Below are 20,201 nucleotides of genomic sequence, written 5' to 3' on the forward strand. Positions count from 1 at the left end.
CCGTATTTTTTTAAAAAAAAAATCAGATCCTTAGGTGAAACTAATTCATCTTCCGACTCACTTGGTATTTTTTTGTTGAAAATCTAACTCTTGCATTCGGCGCCATCAGAATGAAGCCGAAGTTGTGTACATCGGTGCCGATGAAAATGGACGTTGAAGTAGGTCGGCGCCAAGCCAAATGGCGCCGACACCAATTGCAATGGCAAAGAAGTACCAAGCCTGATTCCGTGCTATTTTTCCTTGGCGCTGATTTGCACAACTTTAGCTCTATTCGCGTTGGAATCGAACACGGAGGTCAGAAATCATGACACCATGTACGTCAGGGTGTAAGTGGGATTAAACGTGGGGGCCCGCTTAAGCGTCGCAACAGCCCGCGACAGGACACCGCTGAAGGTCAGCCAAAATTAATCGGACTTATGCGGGCTCCTGCATCTGCATGTGGAGTTGTTTCAGCAGAGGAAGGGAGAATGACTCGACCCCATCCCAGATGAGGCAACGCGGATCTTTGGAGGGAGAATGCCTCAGTCCCCGCCATCTGTGTCACTTCACTTATCATAGTACTCTGTATCATGTATGGTCAGCTTAGTTCTAGGAAATTTGTACAGACTATAATAGATTAGAACGTTGTTCTGAGTGAGATCCACAAATTCGCATCTTGCTTAGAGTATAATGCGGAGTAGATTAGTCGTTTATGGGATCGATGGACCTCGTATACGTACTGAAGGCCTCGCATGCGACCGCGACCGCGCGCGCAATATTAATGGCATCAGTTGAGAGGGTCGTCGGAGCATGGAGAGAGGGTCCCGACAGGCGGCGGGAGCGAGGCCCTTCCCGGTGGGAGGGATTCAAGAAAGGGGGCGAGGAATCGGCCAAGAGGGGGGGGGGGGGCTGGAGGTGGTAAAGGAGTAGAAGGAGAGTGGGAGGCCCCTGGAGCCGGAGGAGGAATGGTGGCCATGGTGGCCGTGGCGACGCTCTAGTGGCAGAGCCGAAGGAGGAAGAACTCTGGTGGCTCTGGCGTTCCTGGCTCGCTGGGATGTGCGGCATCAGCGGGCCAGCCCGCATATGCCGTTTCTTTAAAAAAAAAAATCCATGGGTGACTGCAGATGCATTTAACTGGGCCAAAATCGCGGCGCCGCAGACGGCCCGCTGCCGCTTGCAGCCTGACATGTACGCTTACTCTTAATGAAATGAAAACAGAGCCTCTGTCTTTCGTCAAAAATTATCGCGACGAAGCAGTGTTCCGAAACCCCCTTGTAAGTGGTGTGATTTTAGCCACATCACATTCAATGGTCTAAATATCTTCACCTCGGTTGATGACAACTCATGTGCTACTCTAGGGAAGAAACCTTGCTTTTTTTACGAAACCTTGGTTTTTTTACGAAAGGCAGACATGCTGCTTTAGGCAATTGCCAATTGGCACGCTAGGGAAGTCATCATATGATTAGAGTTGTCGAATGTTGGAGTTCAGCCCACGGAAATGTCTCACACCAGCATTTCTGTTGCGGCGGTATCAACTGCATGTGCACTCTTCATCATGTACAGGTGTACACTCCGTCCTCACTCCTCACGCAAGACCGGGCATTGATTAAGGAAGCAAAACAACAATACTCCCTCCATACCGGTTTATAGGGGTATTACGTATTTCGAGATAAAACTTTAATTACTAATTTAGTAAACAAAATATAAGATATATATCACAAAAATTATATATACTATTGGACACTTCTTTGAAATATGAATCCAATGGTATAATTTTTGTGGCATATACCTACGGTAGAGTTTTTTCCTAGGTAACCAGCTTTCAAAACATCTCCGAGCATGAAATAACCAATCTAAAAGGTAGGTACTAGCAAAATCCTAAGAAGTACAGAGCCAAACACCAGCTCTGGACCGGAGCAGCCCCAGGTAAAGTGTGTAAATTCAGCATTAGGCGTATGTCCACCAAAGCTTCCAACAAAGCTTCGCCCATCAACCGTACCATTATTAGACAGCCACGGTACCACAGAAGACTGGCCAAAGTTTGCAGAAGGCTCGCCACTTGATGAACACTGAGTAGAGTCTTTCAGAGAGCTCGTATCAATGTTTTCTTGGTCCGTACACTGGTGGAAAAAAGGGCTTTGGTCGCGGTTGGCAACTGCCATTAGTCGCGGTGGCGCAACCGCGACCAAAGCTGCGCGACTAAAGGCCCCCCCCTTTAGTCGCGGTTCCTTACGAACCGCGACTAAAGGCCCGTCCACGTGGGCCGCAGGCGAAGGCGAGTGAGGACCTTTAGTCGCGGTTCTTCTGGCCAGCCGCGACTAAAGGCCTCCGCAGGGTTTAGGGTTTTAGCCCCCCTCCCCCTAAATCTGGTTTCTTTTTAATTTGTATTATTTTATTTCTTTTGGGTTTTAATTCTGAAGGAGTTTCACATATTTAGGCCAACCGCGACTAAAGGCCTCCGCAGGGTTTAGGGTTTTAGCCCCCCTCCCCCTAAATCTGGTTTCTTTTTAATTTGTATTATTTTATTTCTTTTGGGTTTTAATTTTGAAGGAGTTTCACATATTCTACGGTACTGTATACATACATGCATATGAATGTACAATTTCAAACAAATTTGAAATTAGAACCAAAAAGAATTCAAGAGGAATATACAATATATATTCAATATCGGATGACCATATACAATATATATTCAATATCGGATGACCATATACAATTTTGAACAAGTTAGTTACAAATTCTGGTGCATATAAAGTTCTACGTCATCGTAATAGTGTTCTCCTTTAGGATCGATGACTTCCCTCGCCAACCATCCAGCTAGTTCCTCTTGAAGTGGTCGGAGCGAGCTTACGGACTAAGCGTCTTCCGGAGGTTATTCCTCAGGATGTTGTTCTCACACGTACGGTCCCGCTCATTGCGGTATCTCCGGATCCTCTCACAAACATAGTATCCACATAGGTTGGTCCCCGGTGGCTGAGTATCCCCAGTCGTCCGCACTGCCATTTTAAAATGTAGCTCTTTTTTGAATTCACCGACCTTGGTATCTACGAACCGTCTCCAAACCCTACGAGGCAAAGAAAATTAAATAAACAAGAGAGTTATTAATTAGTTACTTGATATTAGGAAATGATGAACGAAATAGGCCGATCGATATAGAGCGCAAATGAATGAAAATAATTACTTTTGCATCATTTTTCTCATGTCGCCCCAAAGCGCCGGATCCATATTCAGAGAGTCGTGGACGAGAACTGAGGAGGTCTGAACTTTAATTACCATAAGAATCCAGTGGAACCTGCGGACACGATACATGCACAGTCATGCATAACTCATCGATTAGCCACATACCATGCATGGAGTAAACAAAAGAGAATGTGCTCAAGACAGAAACACTCACCCAAAATGGTAAGGAAATAGAATATCACTTTTCTGTTGCTGTTTTCTAATAAACCGCCACAGGTCATCCTCCACGTCGGCGGGGTGGTGTTCTAACACATGTGAATTAACGATGTGTGGGTCAATGAACCCAACATCATGGATGTTCCTTATTCGCATTTCCCGCTTCTTCATTCTGCATAATAGCGTACACAACAAGATAGTTAGGACAGTGCAGGCAATGAACGAGATGGGGTAGAAATTAATAAATCACTTACAGAACGTAGCAAAAGTGAAACCAACACGTGCCTTCTTTGGCTCATTCCACTCCTGGCGGGTGATCGAGACGTTGTCTCTAACAACGGCTCCGCATTGGCTGACAAACTTGGTGGCGTTCTTGCTGGGCTCCAGCGGCCTGCCGGTTGCTTCATCGACAACATCGATGGTGCATGTTTCTCCTGCTTTCATCGTCTTGGTTGCGCCACGCTTTGACGACGTACTCGATTTTTTCGACGATCCGGCCGAGGGCTAAAATAAGAAAGAGAGTCGCGCGCGTTAGTACACACACATTTATTCAAATCGCTTAGTTGTATCACCGTACGCTCAATATGTATATATATATATATACCTCGGCGCCGGAGGTGGTTGCTACTTCCAATTGAAGATCGTCGTTTATCGACGTTTCTTCGGCATCATCCGCTTGCCGACGGCGCCCTTCATCTTCACACTCAAGGTTCAGATAAGAAGAGATATCATCTTCTTCTTCTCCGGTCGGCACATATGGAATATCGCCTTTTATGATGCCGAACATATGGTCTTCAGCGTCCGGATCATAGTTGTCCAGAATCGGGTCAGCTCTATCGTCCGCCATATGTCAGTCCTGAAAACATGTAGTCAAAACAAATTAATTGTGTATATGTCAGCATTATCACATCTCTTCTACATATAAAGAGAGAGGGCGACGAGGGAGAGGCGAGAGGGGGGACGCGTATTAGACGGTGGCGGTGGCGAAAGGGCGGTGGCGGTGACAAAAAAAATACCCCGCGCGTATACGGAGGGGCGGCGAGGCCCTCGCCGCCCCTCCGTACACGCGCGGGTCGGTGGCGAAAGGGCGGTGGCGAAAGGGGGACGGTGGCGAAAGGGCGGAATGCATTAAAATCTTGCGCGGGATCGAAGTGAGAAGGGGGAGACGCGCGCGCGGCGGCGACGACGGCGACGTACGAACCGAGGCGGAATGCATTAAAATCTTGCGCGGGATCGAAGTGAGAAGGGGGAGAGGCGCGCGCGGCGGCGACGACGGCGACGTACGAACTAGGCGGAATAATGCATTAAAATCTTGCGCGGGATCGAAGTGAGAAGGGGAGAGAGCGCGGCGGCGGCGATGACGGCAACGTACGAGCCGAGGCGGTCACGGGCGAGGCGCCGGCCCGGCCGGGGTCGCTTTGTAGTTTTTTTAAGTCACATTTTAGTCTTTATAAATTAAATTTTAGTTTTTTTTCTGAGGCACTTACTTACACATTTAACAAAACAAAAAAAAAACAAAAAAAAATGGGACGGCTGCGCCCGGCGCGCCTCTTCTCCTTTCTCTTTCTCCCTCTCGTCACGGCGCGCACATGGGCGGCGCGCGGCGGTCACGGCGGTGCGTGAGCGGCCGGCGCTGGCCACGGTGGCACACGGGCGGTGCGGTGCGCGGCGGCGGTCACGGCGTGCGGGCGCGCTGGCGGCACACGCGCACAGACGCGTGCGGCGCGGCGTCACGGCGGACGGCGGCCGGGATGCAGCAGGCGGCGGCGCGGCGAGACTCACGGGCGAGAAGAGGAGGTGCGGCGGCGGCGGCGGTCACGGCGGCGCGGGCGAGACGTCTCGTTGGCGGCGTCGCCGAGGCGCGCGGCGGCAGCGGTGACGGCGACGAAGAGGAGCTCTGTGCGCGCGGATGAAGACGAAGTGAACCGCCTGCGCGCGGCGCGCAGTATTTAAAGGGAGGGACCTTTAGTCGCGGTTGGGGTCCCCAACCGCGACTAAAGGAAGACTTTTAGTCGCGGTTAGGGACCCCAACCGCGACTAAAGGGTATTTTCGCCGCGTTTTAGTTTCCCGCGGAAAAATGCCTTTAGTCGCGGTTGGTGAGGCCAACCGCGACTAAAGCCACCTTTTCAAATTTCTTTTCTTTTTCAGAAATATATCAATAAAAATAAAACTAATTCAATTCAAAATTTTAAAAATACAAATAATATATCAAAAAATTTAGAAAAATAAAACTAATTCAATTCAAAATGCTAACAATACAAATAATATATCAAAAAATTCAGAAAAATAAAACTAATTCAATTCAAAATGTTAAAAATACAAATAATATATCAAAAAATTCTGAAAAATAAAACTAATTCATTTCAAAATCATAAAATACAAATAATATATCAAAAAAATTAGAAAAATAAAACTAATTCAATTCAAAATCTTAAAAATACAAATAATATATCAAAAAATTCATAAAAATAAAACTAATTCAATTCAAAATCTTAAAAATACAAATAATATATCAAAAAATTCAGAAAAATAAAACTAATTCAATTCAAAAATTTAAAAATACAAATTATCAAAAATTCATAAAAATAAAACTAATTCAATTCAAAAGTTCGTTGGCCCCCTCTTCCCGCCTCTTTCCGCCGACCCCCTCTTCCCTCCCCGTCTTCCCGCCATTTCTTCCCCGTCTTCCCGCCTCTTTCTTCCCGCCAATTGTTTCCCGCCAATTTCTTCCCGCCTCTTTCTTCCCGCCAATTTTTTCCCCGCCAATTTCTTCCCGCCAATTTTTTTTCCCGCCTCTTTCTTCCCGCCTCCTGTCTTCCCGCTCCCATTTTTCCCGCCATTTGTCACTACATATAGGTAGCCCGGCTTGGCCAGCATCACATCTCGACAATCTCTCATCACTCTCTCATGGCTTCCACCGCACCCACTCTAACCTACCAGCAGGTGGAGGAGCTTTGCGCCTCGAACTACCCTTGCCCTCCGGGCTACCGCGTCTCGCTGCCGGCCGGAGCCTAAGCGCCGGCGGCGTGCCGGTCCCTCCCGTCCCTCGAGTACCGCGCGCCGGCGGCCATCACGAACCACTACTACCTCGACCTCACGCCGGAGCAGCGGATGAATCCCGCCGGCATCCCGATAACCAGCATACTTGGGACGCCTTCTTCATCAATCGGCGTGAGAGGGCGCTCGCCAGTATGAGGAGGACGGTCCGCCTCCCGGAAACTTCCACGAGGCCGGCCGTCGGCTATGGTGGTACGGCCGGACTCGTGCAGAGCGTCATGGACTACATCACGGCCGGCGATATCCCCGCCTGCGCTACCCTCGATTCGAGCCACGAGCGCCGCCCGACGACGGCCGACGACAGTTAGGCGACGACGTACGCCTCAAGCAACTTAGAAGGCGACGACTACCAAGTACAATGGCGGCGGCTATGAAGACTACGAGTATGCATATTATACGCCTAGGCAGGAGTATGACTAAATCACTCCAAATTTCATGTATGTAGGAGTATGACTTAGTCACTCCAAATTTCCTATATGCAGAGTATGACTTAGTCACTCCAAATTTCATGTATGCAGGAGTATGACTTAGTCACTCCAAATTTCATGTATCATCAAGTTGCTATCTCGAGTCAATTGAATCATTCGAAAATGGACACCAAACACATCACGGGTAATATAATTCACATGATTCATTCAACAAAGTTTGGTACAATAAATTATTACACATCATTTCTTCCCTTGTGTCCCCGCTTGCTTACGATTGTGCCGTATCCATGGAGCATCCTCATCATTTAACTTAATGCTTGGGTCGGTGTTCACTTTGAAGGGCGGAATTTCAGCAAACATATTATAATCTTCGACATGTCTGTCTTGTCCTCCACTCCCACGATGTTTCTTTTCCACTGAAAGAACAATGTGGCGCTTTGGATCATCGAACGATGTACCGATCGTTTTCTTATCTTTCCGTTTCCTCGGTTTGCTACTCATGTCCTTCACATAGAAAACCCGAGCGACATCTTTCGCTAGGACGAAATGGGTTCGTCAAGATAACCAAGATTGTTGAAATCCACCATTGTCATTCCGTATTGCTGGTCCACCTTTACCCCACCTCCTGTTAGCTTGAACCATTTGCACCGGAACAAAGGGACCCTAAAGGAGGGTCCATAGTCAAGTTCCCATATCTCCTCTATGTAACCATAATATGTGACCTTTTGCCCATTCTCGGTTGCTGCATCAAAGCGGACACCACTGTTTTGGTTGGTGCTCTTTTTATCTTGGGCGATCGTGTAAAATGTATTCCCATTTATCTCGTACCCTTGGAAAGTCGTTATAGTCGAAGATGGTGTCTTGGCCAACATGTACAACTGATCTACAACCTTATTGTCACTCATTAAATGTTTTCTCAACCAACCGCCGAAAGTCTCCATGTGGGCCTTCCTAATCCAGGATTCAAAGCTTCCTGTGGTTGTCCGAGCGTAAAATATTCTTGTGTTTCTCAAAGTACGGAGCCACCAAGCTGGAATTGGTCGAACCGTGTGGTGTGCTTCACTGTGAGAATGGCCGTCCATACATATCATTGATTTCCTTCCGATCGTGCCTTTTCCACTTAGTCTCCCCTCGTGCCGCGATTGAGGAAGACCAATCGGCTTAAGGTCGTGAACAAAGTCAACACAAAACTCAATTACCTCCTCATTTCCATAGCCCTTGGCGATGCTTCCTTCTCGGCCTAGCACGGATTTACGAACATATTTCTTTAATACTCCCATGAACCTCTCGAAGGGGAACATATTGTGTAGAAATACGGTGGACCGAGAATGGAAATCTCATCGACTAGGTGAACCAGGAGGTGCGTCATAATATTGAAGAAGGATGGCGGGAACACCAACTCGAAACCGACAAGACATTGGATCACATCGTTCAGAACCGTGGTAGAACTTCTGGATTGATTACCTTCCGAGAGATTGCATTGAGGAATGCACATAGCTTCACAATGGCTACTCGAACATTTTTCCAGAGAGCCCCTCAAAGCAATCGGAAGCAATTGCGTCATAATCACGTGGCAGTCGTGAGACTTCGTGTTTTGGAACTTTTTCTCCGCCATGTTTATTATTCCCTTTATATTGGACGAGAATCCCGACGGGACCTTCATACCGCTCGGGCATTCAAAAAAGATGACCTTCTCTTCTTTGGTCGAGAGCGTAGCCGGCACGACCTTGAAACCGTTCCTGGATGCCGGTCATCGTGGTCTTTCAAACTTTGCTGGTCCCGCCGTGCTTCCTTTGTATCATTTGACTTCCCATACACGCCCAAGAAGCTTAGGATGTTCACGCAAATATTCTTCGTAACGTGCATCACGTCGATTGCAGAGCGGACTTCTAGGGACTTTCCAATATTCTAGCTCCCGTAATATAGATTTCTTCTTCCACATGGCTACGTGCCCGTCAGCTCCCTTCGGAACCGATTGTCCGCCAGGACCCTTTCCAAAGATGACTTTCAAACCCTTGACCATATCAAATACCTCAGCACCAAGCAGTGTTCCGCAGTGCTTCGGCCATGATCTGCCTTGCCGTTGTAATGCTTGCCTTTCTTTCTTACTGGATGACCTTTCGGAAGAAATCGACGATGCCCAAGGTACACGTTCTTCTTACAATTTGGCAAATGTACACTTTCGCCTCATGTAAGCAAGTGCGTGCATGCATTGTATCCCTTAATTGACAGTCCCTAAAGGTTACTAAGAGCAGGCCAATCGTTGATGGTTACGAAAAGCAACGCTCGGAGGTCAAATTCCTCGTCATTGTGCTCATCCCACACACGGACACCTGGGCTGCCCCACACTGTAAAAGTTCATCAACTAATGGCCTTAGGTACACATCGATGTCGTTGCCGGGTTGCTTCGGACCTTGGATGAGCACCGGCATCATAATGAACTTCCGCTTCATGCACAACCAAGGAGGAAGGTTGTAGATGCATAGAGTCACGGGCCAGGTACTATGGCTGGAGCTCTGCTCGCCAAAAGGATTCATGCCATCCGTACTTAGACCAAATCTTATGTTCCTTGCGTCACCGCAAAATCTTTGAACTCTCTCGTCGATCTTTCTCCATTGCGTTCCATCTGCGTGGTTTCTCAACTCCACGTACGACTTGAGGACCTCTTTGTGCCATCGCAACACCTTGGCATGCTCTTTGTTCAAGAACAGACGTTAAAACCGATGTATGATAGGAGAATACAACATCACCTTGGCGAGAACACTCTTCCTGGGTTTCTCGGCCCTCAACATCGTCACCAGGGTCATCGCCTCGATCTTATAACGCAATGCAAGGTGCATACCGGGCATTCATTCAAATTCTCGTATTCACCGCGGTAGAGGATGCGATCGTTGATGCATGCATGTATCTTCGTAACCTCTAAACCTAGAGGGCAGACAACCTTCTTTGCTTCGTACGTAGTGGCGGGCAACTCGTTATTCTTTGGAAACATATTCTTCAACATTTTCAGCAAGTTTTCAAATGCCGAGTCAGCTACACCTGCCTGTGCCTTCCATCTCAGCAAATCCAGTGTGCAGCCCAGCTTTTTCAGACCATCATCGCATCCGGGGTACAGCGCCTTCCTGTGATCCTCTAACATGCGATCCAAATTCTCCCTCTCTTTTTCAGTTTCGCAGCGTCTCCGTGCATCAGCAATGGTCCGACCAAGATCATCAACGGGATCATCACGTGCCTCTTCTTCACCTTCCCCTTCACCTTCCCCTTCACCTTCAGCATCCTCCATGAAAGTATCACCGAAATGAGCAAGATAGCTTTCATCGATGAAATCATCCCCTTCTTCATCTTCTTCCATTATAACCCCTCTTTCTCCATGCTTGGTCCAACAATTATAGCTTGGCATGAAACCGTGCCGGCAGTGCATGTGAACATCTCTTGAGGAAGAGTAACCCTTCTGATTCTTACATTTAACACATGGACAGATAACAAAACCCTCCTGCTTGTTCGCATTAGCCACTACGAGGAAATCTTTCAAACCCGCACTGAACTCGCCGGAGAGTCGGTTACCGTACATCCATTGTCGATTCATCTGCATTATTATAATATAAAATATATAATTAACCATCATGCATTTGTTAAACTAACTAGCTACAAACAATATAAATTAAACAATGAACTACACACACATGCACATTTTATCAACGACACATCAAAGGTTCAAGTTGCTAACCGCGATCGAGGAGGAAAAAATAAATGAGAAAGCTCAAGTGTGGCTCCAACACTTCATATCATGTTTGTTTCATGCTCTTGGGGCATTTCATCAAACACCTTATGTGCATAAGAGGAACCAAAAGCAAGTGTTGGCTGCTGGATGGGTATATATAGGGGAGGGGCTTTAGTCCCGGTTGGCCTGGCCAACCGCGACTAAAGGCCTTCGGGCACCTTTAGTCGCGGTTGGCCTGGCCAACCGCGACTAAAGACCCCCCACGTGCACCGGCTGGCCACCGAGCGCCCTGGGCCCAGGCCTTTGGTCGCGGTTCTCCTCCCGAACCGCGACTAAAGGTACCATTTGTCGCGGATCCTGCAGCATCGCGACTTATGGGGCTCACCCGAAGCCTGTTTTTCCACCAGTGGTACCCGGTAGACTTGCGCTCAGTGTGCATTTCTATCGGTTTGATCCAACATTGAACACCATCCTCCGAGATATATAATATGACGGAGTCATACACTAGCTGACCCCATGATGTTTTGCCGATGTCGCCAACCCGATATCCACGCCATGGACCATCCCGCATTTTCCGCTCGCAGAGAGGCTTGTACTGGTACACACTCGATTTTTCTAAATGTCTTGTTTGTGCCGTTGTAATGTACACCTGGATAGGAAAATACATTTTCAGTATATCGGCCTATGACAACACCAAACCATATATGTGGGTTTTAAAATTCCCTAGTAGGCATGAAGGTAAAGCCAAATTTTGTATGAGAGGAGATTAAAACTATCATACTATGTTACATTCGCTTGTATTACTATTTGTTACCAGTCCTAATAATAGGCCGGGTATATTTTGTTTTGTTTGACAGATAGTCTATATAACTCTTGCAACACAGAACTAATGTCATCGGATCCATATGCACATGTACTTGCCTATAATTATGCATGCTGTTGTAGTAGTATAACATAAGAGCAGCATACTAACACCAAAAATGTGACTTATTTTGTCTGACTTTAATTGGGTTGCCACTCAAACAGAACCTTAATTACCTTCATATGGATATCCCTTATCGACAGAGAGACAACAAAAGACGAAACGAACCCAATAGAAGGTTATGAAGAATCAGTTCTGATGCACGACACATCCCCATATGCATAAAAATCCCATCATTATGCGGTGATATCTCTCGAAAAATCAGCTCAGCATTCTCACTAGTCATATATATGTAGTAGCACTGGGTACAATGCAGTAATTCATTATGCTGGAAAGAAGAAACTGCGAATGAGGTTGACATACGTACCTCCCGGCCATTGATAACATGGCCTGGGTCGGCGAAGGCGCGCTCAGCGTCACCGGGGTTAGAGAACTGGACAAAGGCGCAGCATCGGGGCTGGCCATTGAGGCGGTATGTGGGAATGAAGATGTCCGCCACGTCCCCGTAGCGACCAAAGTGGCTGCGGAGGTCCACATCACTGGTGCCTGGCGCCATGTCATCTAGGTACAGCCTCCCGTTTATATGCAACTTGCTCATCGGCGGTAACATGCTTGTGTTTGGTTGGACACTGTAAACACAATCGTGGAAAGCAATGGAACAGAGCATGAACTTCAGACACAACTAAAAATTATAATACAAATCATACGACAGTGGAAGAAAAGGAATGGTCATACTATCATAGGGAACATCATCTTTCTTGAGAACTTGACAAAGCTAGGGTCAAGGTTAAAAATAGATGATTTTGCTGTATGTGTATGAGGGAGAGAAAGAGAGCTTACAGACTCGATTCACCCGAATTTCTTGGTCGTGCCCTTGGTAGTGCCCTTGCAATGTGCACCTGCACAGGAAAAGGCATTTCCAATCTATCACCCTATAAAGACACCAAACTATATATACGGGATTTAAAATCCCCATGTAGGCATGAATGGAAAAAAAACAAATTTTGTACAAAAGGAGATTCCCAGTCCGCTTTTTCTTGAAAAAATGACTCTGCATTCGCATTAGTATTTTGATAAAGTTCGCATTAATAATATGTAGCAACAACATGGTTTTCATAATCAGTTTCACTTGAATTGAAGTGTTTGATATATTTGAAAAAATCGATTTTTTTGAATTTCTATTTACAGTGAAATGGTTTGGCCGAAATGCAAAGGTCAATAGTTCAGTATCTACTGAAATCCAATGAATTTCATCAAAATCTCACTCAAAGTGAAAACCATGACACACGGGTGTACAATACGATCCAGTCATTCATTATGCGGGAAAAAGAAGAAGCTGCCAACGAGGTTGACATAGGTATACCTCCCGGCCATTGATGACATGACAAGGGTCAGCGAGGACGCAACCGGCGTCACGAGGGCTAGAGAACTGGACAAAGGCGCAACAGCGAGGTTTGCCCGTGAGGCGACATGTGGGAATGAAGATGTTGGCCACGTCCCCATAGAGCTCGAAGTGGCGGCGAAGGTCTGCGTCGCCAGTGCCTGGTGCCATGTCATCTACGTACAGCCTCCCGTTTATATGCAGCCTGCTCATCGTCGGCGACATGCTGGTGTTTGGTACTTTGGTTGGACACTGTGAACACAATCGTTAAAGGAACCTTTCAGAACGCAACTTGAAATAATTCTTATTCCCTTATCGCTAGTATTGGTCGGACAGAGCATGAACTTCAGAGACAACAAAAAATATGGTACAAATCATATGAAAGTGGCGACCCAAAAAAAACACCCTCTAGGGTTAGGGTTATACAAGGACAGGATCACACGATTTTGTGTGCGTGAGAGAGAGGGAGAGAGGAAGGGGGGAGAAAACACCTAGTTGTCGAGGATCTCGCGCGCCAGAAAAAGGCGTGATCTCTCCGTGGAGACGACGAAGTCGATCGAAGGCGGCTACAGGTGTTGCCTTATGAAGCTCGGATGACCGTATTATATTGATTTTAGTTTTAAGCTTGCTTTTATAGGGGAAAACCTGCCATTTTATTAAGCAATAATAGATATGGGTTTCAATAGCAGGATCCGGAATTATTGACACTACTTCCAAAATTATGAGCTTCCTCGTTAAAGCACCTCCGTTCGTGGTTCCGCAACGAAGTGCGCGGCTGTGCAATCTCCTTGATTATTGAGCTGTAGCTTGAGGAATTGCTCTGGTGTATGTCACGAACAACACCCAGACAATCAGAATCAATAACATAAAGGTCCATTGCCGGAACTAATCCTTCAGAAGTTCAGATATCCCCATTACTTCCAGCGTAGACGGGTCTGAAATGCCATCAATGATTAGTGCCGAGGCATCTAAGAAAACTAGATGATTTTCCACGCGTTGCTGCGGGAATAGTTTGATTCAAAATTATGTACTCATTGAGAAAAAAGAACCATGTTCGGTAAGAGTTAAAAATGTAAGCATCAAATATTTTGCCTGTACTTAAAATCTAATCCCTGGAATACCCATCCATCTGCCGCTCGCTGAACCAAATTCTCTCATCTGTCGGCTACCAGTCCTCCATGGCATGTTGCTCTTCGTCGAGTTAGAGATAGTATTATTGTTAATATATCGCACCTCCTGCTGCCAACAACACCAAAGATGGACAAAGATGGCGCCACGGAAGACATGCTCTTTTCCCTGGGGATCTTACATAGTTGTACTTCAATTTCACGGGATGAGATTAGAGCGTATTTGAGGAAGAAGAGAGGAACATGGAGGCATGCTCTTTTGAGAGTCGCGAGGATACACGTGTTACCTTGTGGAAAGAGTATAATTTCATAAGAAAATAGACAGGGTCTCGTAGGATTATTTTCCTCCATGACTGCACAACAATGTAGGTATCCATTTAAGAAAATAAATAGCATTACGACATATGTTGAGCTCTCTCATCATCAATATCTATATCCAAGGTACCCCTCCCGCACCTTCTCCCAAACCCTAACCGCCTTCCACCGCCGCCGTCGGTAGAGCCGCCGGGCAAAGACCGTGGGGCGTGGCGGCGGCCTTTCATTGGTTCTGCGATGGGGACAGCGGCCGTGATCCCTCCTCGACGCTGCGTCGGACGTGGATGGTGATGGGCAGCGGCGGCCAGACCTTGATCTACGCTGCCCCCCCCCCCCCCCCGCCTCCCGTCGGCTCCTCACTGCGGCACACCGGAGGTGGCTGGTGGTGGGCGGCGGCCAGGTCCTTGATATGCGCCACTGTATCCTCCCGCCTCTCGCCGGTGCATGGATGTGATCTTGGGATTCTCCCACGGCACGAGGTCGCCCGGGGTAGCAGCCTTGGGTTCGACGGTGGAGGCGGCCCTCTTCTTCGCCAAAGATGGTCGGCCTGCGGATGGTGGTGGTGGATCTTTCGATCTGTCACCGCGTCCCGGCGGCGAGGTGGAGAGGCGTGGAAGCCGGCGACGGCTGATGTCGCCGGTGGAGGGTCGGCTGCGGCGGTGCCCAGGGCGTGTGTGGTGTCTCCGGACAACGCGATCTGCGTTTGGTGTCTCCGGCGGCAACTGTGGCCAGCCTGGGATGGTCGCTGGCGTGGGGGCCCGGCCTGAATAAAGGCGGGGGTCCTAGGGTCTCTCATGGGCGAAGATGAAGACTTACCTGAGGTCTGCTCTTCTCGATCTGGCAGGAGAGTTGAGTTTCGGAAGGCGCCGCCGGCGATGTAACATTGCTTTTTTTTTCCTAGAGTTTGCTTGAGCGGTGGTATTCGGTCGTGCGCATCCATGCTTTTATTTCGGCTGGTTAGTTCTGGAGGGAGCGGCGCGAAGCTCTGGTCTGTATTGGCATCAAGAGACATTTTGGTACATGATGCAGTCAGATGAAGAGAATAACATGAAGGCCGGAGCGGAGGACTAGCTAAGGGAGGTTCAAGTCTCCGCGTTGTTGAGGGACTGCTTGGTGTCCCGGGCACCGCAGCAGTCGTATGGAAGTGAAGGCGGCAACATAAGTGAAGTTCAGAGTCCTACCATTCAGGGTGAAAACGCAAGATCTGGTCTTAACTGGTTGTGTCCGGCAATGACCTTGTTGGAGGCATTGTTTTAAGAGCGGAGACTATCTTTATGGTGAAAACTAAGATCTTTGGTCGGGCGATGATGGCGCCGGTGCACCGTTTTCTTCTTGGAGGCGTCTTTTTTGGAGATTCTGTATTTCAGGTGTTGTCTTGGTGGTCGTTGTTGATGACCCACAAGTATAGGGGATCGCAACAGTCTTCGCGGGAAGTAAAACCCAATTTATTGATTCGACACAAGGAGAGACAAAGAATACTTGAAAGCCTTAACAGCGGAGTTGTCAATTCAGCTGCACCTGGAAACAGACTTGCTCGCAAGAGTTTATCAGTAGTAACAGTTTTATAGCAGTAGCAGTAGTGAAATAACAGCAGCAGAGTAACAAAGACAACAGTAGTGATTATAGTAAACAGCAGGATTAAAATACTGTAGGCACATGGATGGATGAACGGGCGTTGCATTGATGAGAGAAACTCATGTAACAATCAAAGCAGGGCATTTGCAGATAATAATAAAACGGTATCCAAGTACTAATCAATCAATAGGCATGTGTTCCATATTTAGTCGTACGTGCTCGCAATGAGAAACTTGCACAACATCTTTTGTCCTACCAGCCGGTGGCAGCCGGGCCTCTAGGGAATCTACTGGAAATTAAGGCACTCCTTTTAATAGAGCACCGGAGCAAAGCATTAACACTCCGTGAACACATGTGATCCTCATATCACCGCCCCCTTCGGTTGTCCCAATTTCTGTCACTTTGGGGCCTCGGGTTCCGGACAACAATACGTGTATACAACTTGCAGGTAAGATCATAAAGCAATGAATATCATCATGAATTGATAACATGTTCAGATCTGAGATCATGGCACTCTGGCCCTAGTGACAAGCATTAAGCATAACAAGTTGCAACAATATCATAAAAGTACCAATTACGGACACTAGGCACTATGCCCTAACAATCTTATGCTATTACATGAACAATCTCATCCAATCCCTACCATCCCCTTCAGCCTACAGCGGGGGAATTACTCACACATGGATGGGGGAAACATGGCTGGTCGATGGAGAGGCGTCGGTGATGATGATGGCGATGATCTCCTCCAATTCCCCGTCCCGGCGAGGTGCTAGAACAGAGTTTCTGGTCCCGAGACGGAGTTTCGCGATGGTGGCGGCGTACTGGATGTCTTCTCGCGATTTCGTCTTACCCCCCGTGCGTTTTTAGGTCGAAGGCGTTAAGTAGTCCAAAGGAGGGCGTCGGGGGCCAGCCGAGGCGGCCACACAATAGGGCGGCGCACCCCCCTCCTGGGCCGCGCCGGCCTAGTGTGTGGGGGCCTCGGGCCCCCACCTGGCTTGCCCTTCTGGCTCCGTCAATATTCTGGGAAAATAGGACCTTTCGCATAAATTCCGAGGATTTTCCTGAAAGTTGGATTTCTGCACAAAAACGAGACACCAGAGCAGTTCTGCTGAAAACAGCGTTAGTCCGTGTTAGTTGCATCCAAAATACACAAATTAGAGGCAAAACAATAGCAAAAGTGTTCGGGAAAGTAGATACGTTTTGGACGTATCAACTCCCCCCAAGCTTAGCTTATTGCTTGTCCTCAAGCAATTCAGTGAACAACTGAGTGCGATAAAAGACTTTCACGAACACATTTGTTCATATGATGTAAATATTCTCATGATATGGCAAGTACTTAAGCAATTCATAATAAGATACATGCAAATAAAATCATCTAATAGCTATGTCAATCATGGAGAAGGTACCAACAAATTAATAATGAGCATCATGAATCATGTCTATAAGCAGGATTGCAATGTTCATAGAAGGATATGATAAAGTGGTATCTCGCTTGCCCGTGTTTGTACAGCAAAACATAAATGCTTGGGCACCTTTGAAGTTCATGGGAAGACTGGAAGTAGAGGTTATCAAAGATAAAAGCATCAAAGTTATACCACAGTTAATCACATTTTGGAACAAGCATATTATACTAAGAATGACAATTGTGCTCTCAAGAAAGTGCTCAAAGAAAGGATGGAGACTCAATGTAAAAGTAAAAGATTGACCCTCGCAGAGGGAAGCAGGGATTAACATGTGCTAGAGCTTTTCATTTGTAAAACAGGAGTAAAATTATTTTGAGAGGTGTTTGTTGTTGTCAACGAATGGTAATGGGTACTCTAACTACCTCATCAACCAGACTTTCAAGAGTGGCTCCCATGAAATTTTATTTTTGGGTGGCACTCCTTCCAACCTTGCTTTCACAAACCATGGCTAACCGAATCCTCGGGTGCCTGCCAACAATCTCATACCATGAAGGAGTGCCTTTTTATTTTAGTTTTATTTAGATGACACTCCTCCCAACCTTTGCTTACACAAGCCATGGCTAACCGAATCCTCGGGTGCCGACCAACAATCACATACCATGGAGGAGTGTCTACTTGTAAATTTATGAAAGTTAATTAATTGGGGCTAGGAACCCCGTTGCCAACTCTTTTTGCAAAATTATTGGATAAGCGGATGTGCCACTAGTCCATTGGTGAAAGTCCGTCCAGAGTAAATGACAAGATTGAAAGATAAACACCACACACTTCCTCATGAGCCATAAAACATTAACACAAATTGAGAAGCATTTTGAAGGTTTTAAAGGTAGCACATGAGAATTTACTTAGAATGGTTTGAAATGCCATGCATAGGTATTTATGGTGGACACTCTGGAATAACTTGGTTTTAAGGGGTTTGGAAGCACGAGCAGCGTTCCCGCTCAGTACAGGTGAAGGCTAGCAATAGACTGGGAAGCGACAATCAAGAGAGCAGTAACTATCATAATCATGCTTGCGACAAAATAAATTAACGGAGGCATAAAAGTGATACAAGAACTCTGAGGTGAAGTAAATCATCGAGGCTTAATTGACTTTTGTTCAGTCATATGCATGCGTGAGCATGTGCCAAGTTGATTCAAATGAATTATTCAGAGGAGGATACCACAATGTCAAATCTATCTATGAATAAAACAATGCAAGCAAATATTTATGACCTGCTACTCATATTAATAAATTGGAGCTAATCATGAGAGATCATGAACTACTAGACTTTCTTAAATGACATACACCTCACATGAACCAACTAAGCATGCTCACATGGATGAGTATATGTACAAAAATGAAAACAAATAGAGTTCATACCAGCCTCTCACCACAATCGGATTGTCGTAGATCGTCATTATTGCCTTTTCACTTGTGTAGCTTGAATAATATGGAATGAAAACCACGCTCCAGCCACCGAAGACCATTGAACTCATAATGAACTTTACAAAACCAAAGAAAAACAGCAAATATTTTTGGTGTTTTCGAATTAGAAACAAAAACAAAAGGAAACAAGCAAACAAAGCAAAATCTTTTTGGGTTTTCTTATAGCAAACCAACGATAGCAAATAAAGCAAAATAAAAGCAAGAAACCAAAGTAAACAAATGGTAAAGAGAAACAACAGAAATATTTTTGGTCTTTTTGTGTTTTAGGAAAGAAACAAAGCAAAAACAAGAAAATGAAAACTAAAAGAAACACAGAAAAGCAAGATGGCAGAAATCTGCCAAAACTTGACAGCAGTATAGTAATCGATTTTTAAGAAATTCTTCCGCTGCTCAGCTCGAAAAGTGTTCAACTAATGAAAGTTAGATAACAACCTGGGGAACATGCACAAAAATTGGCAGCTCAAAATGACGTTCTGGCTGTGCACAGGAATTTTTTTGGTAACAGCCCAGAATCTATTTTTTAGACAGCACTTCCCCAAATATCATCTCCCTCTCATTAGAAAACCACTCTAAGAAACTAAACAAGTATGTACAAGTATCCAGCAATCATAATATGCAAAGAATGAGTGATGCCGGTATACCTCCCCCCAAGCTTAGGCTTTTGGCCTAAGTGGAGATCAACCCCAGCGAGGGTCAGGGTTCCACGCCGGTGGATCATACATGGCGTAGTCATAATAAGGTCCCGATGCAGAAGAAAAGCGTGAAGGCTCCTCATGCCCAACTTGTTGATGCGAAGAACTTGCTGCATCGGATGACGAGTCGAGGCGTTCCTCGGCTTCCTCCATGTTGCCTCTTGTATGATGGCCTCCTCCCTCTATGTATGCATTCAGTGCACCTTCCGTGACTGACCAATCCTCCCTGGAATCAAGGTTAAATAGAACAGGTGCAGGCAATCCTACTAGTTTTTCAGTTTTCTTAGTTGTTCTCCAAGTTTTCTTGTAAAATGTCATCTTGTAAGACAGGTTACCCAAATTAGATGAATCAGAAACAAATTCATGTTTAATCATGGATACAATGTCAAGTTTCTCTATGGGAAACTGAATATCAAGATGGTGAGGTTCTACACCATGCATAGCTAATAAACGGGAGGCGATGAGACCTCCACAAATTCCACCCTTCTCACGGTTAGTAGCAAGTCTATAGGCTATCAAAGCACCCAAATTATAGGTCTTATTACCTTGCAATGCAGCAGCTAGAAAAGCTAAATCCTGGATAGATAATTTACTTGCATTCTTTCTAGCAAGAACGCACTTAGTAATGAAATAAGCAAAGTAGCGAATAGCTGGGAGTTGAATGCTACTGATTTTACCACCATCCTCTGAGAAGCTTCTTCCATGACAAATCATCTTGA

At 46.3% G+C, this 20,201-nt stretch overlaps 1 protein-coding gene across 1 annotated transcript; it reads right to left on the reverse strand.

Moving 5' to 3' along the window:
• Positions 1 to 5,153: 5,153 nt before the first annotated feature.
• Positions 5,154 to 13,110, reverse strand: LOC127336853 (heterogeneous nuclear ribonucleoprotein 1-like). Its single transcript, XM_071824385.1, has 5 exons — positions 12,868 to 13,110; positions 12,345 to 12,403; positions 11,872 to 12,133; positions 11,086 to 11,231; positions 5,154 to 5,304 (listed from the first exon to the last, which is right to left on the reverse strand). Exons 1-5 carry the CDS (start codon positions 13,108 to 13,110, stop codon positions 5,154 to 5,156), a joined length of 861 nt encoding a protein of 286 aa, XP_071680486.1.
• Positions 13,111 to 20,201: the final 7,091 nt, after the last annotated feature.

Source organism: Lolium perenne, chromosome 1 (assembly GCF_019359855.2).
Source record: "Lolium perenne isolate Kyuss_39 chromosome 1, Kyuss_2.0, whole genome shotgun sequence".
NCBI lineage: Eukaryota > Viridiplantae > Streptophyta > Magnoliopsida > Poales > Poaceae > Lolium > Lolium perenne.

Coding starts and splice junctions, on each gene's coding strand:
- LOC127336853 (XM_071824385.1), bottom strand. CDS start 13,110: ATGTCGCCGACGATGAGCAGGCTGCATATAAACGGGAGGCTGTACGTA. Junction 12,404..12,867: donor ATGTCATCAATGGCCGGGAG/GTATACCTATGT, acceptor TTTCCTGTGCAG/GTGCACATTGCAAGGGCACT. Junction 11,232..11,871: donor ATGTTATCAATGGCCGGGAG/GTACGTATGTCA, acceptor TTTCCTATCCAG/GTGTACATTACAACGGCACA.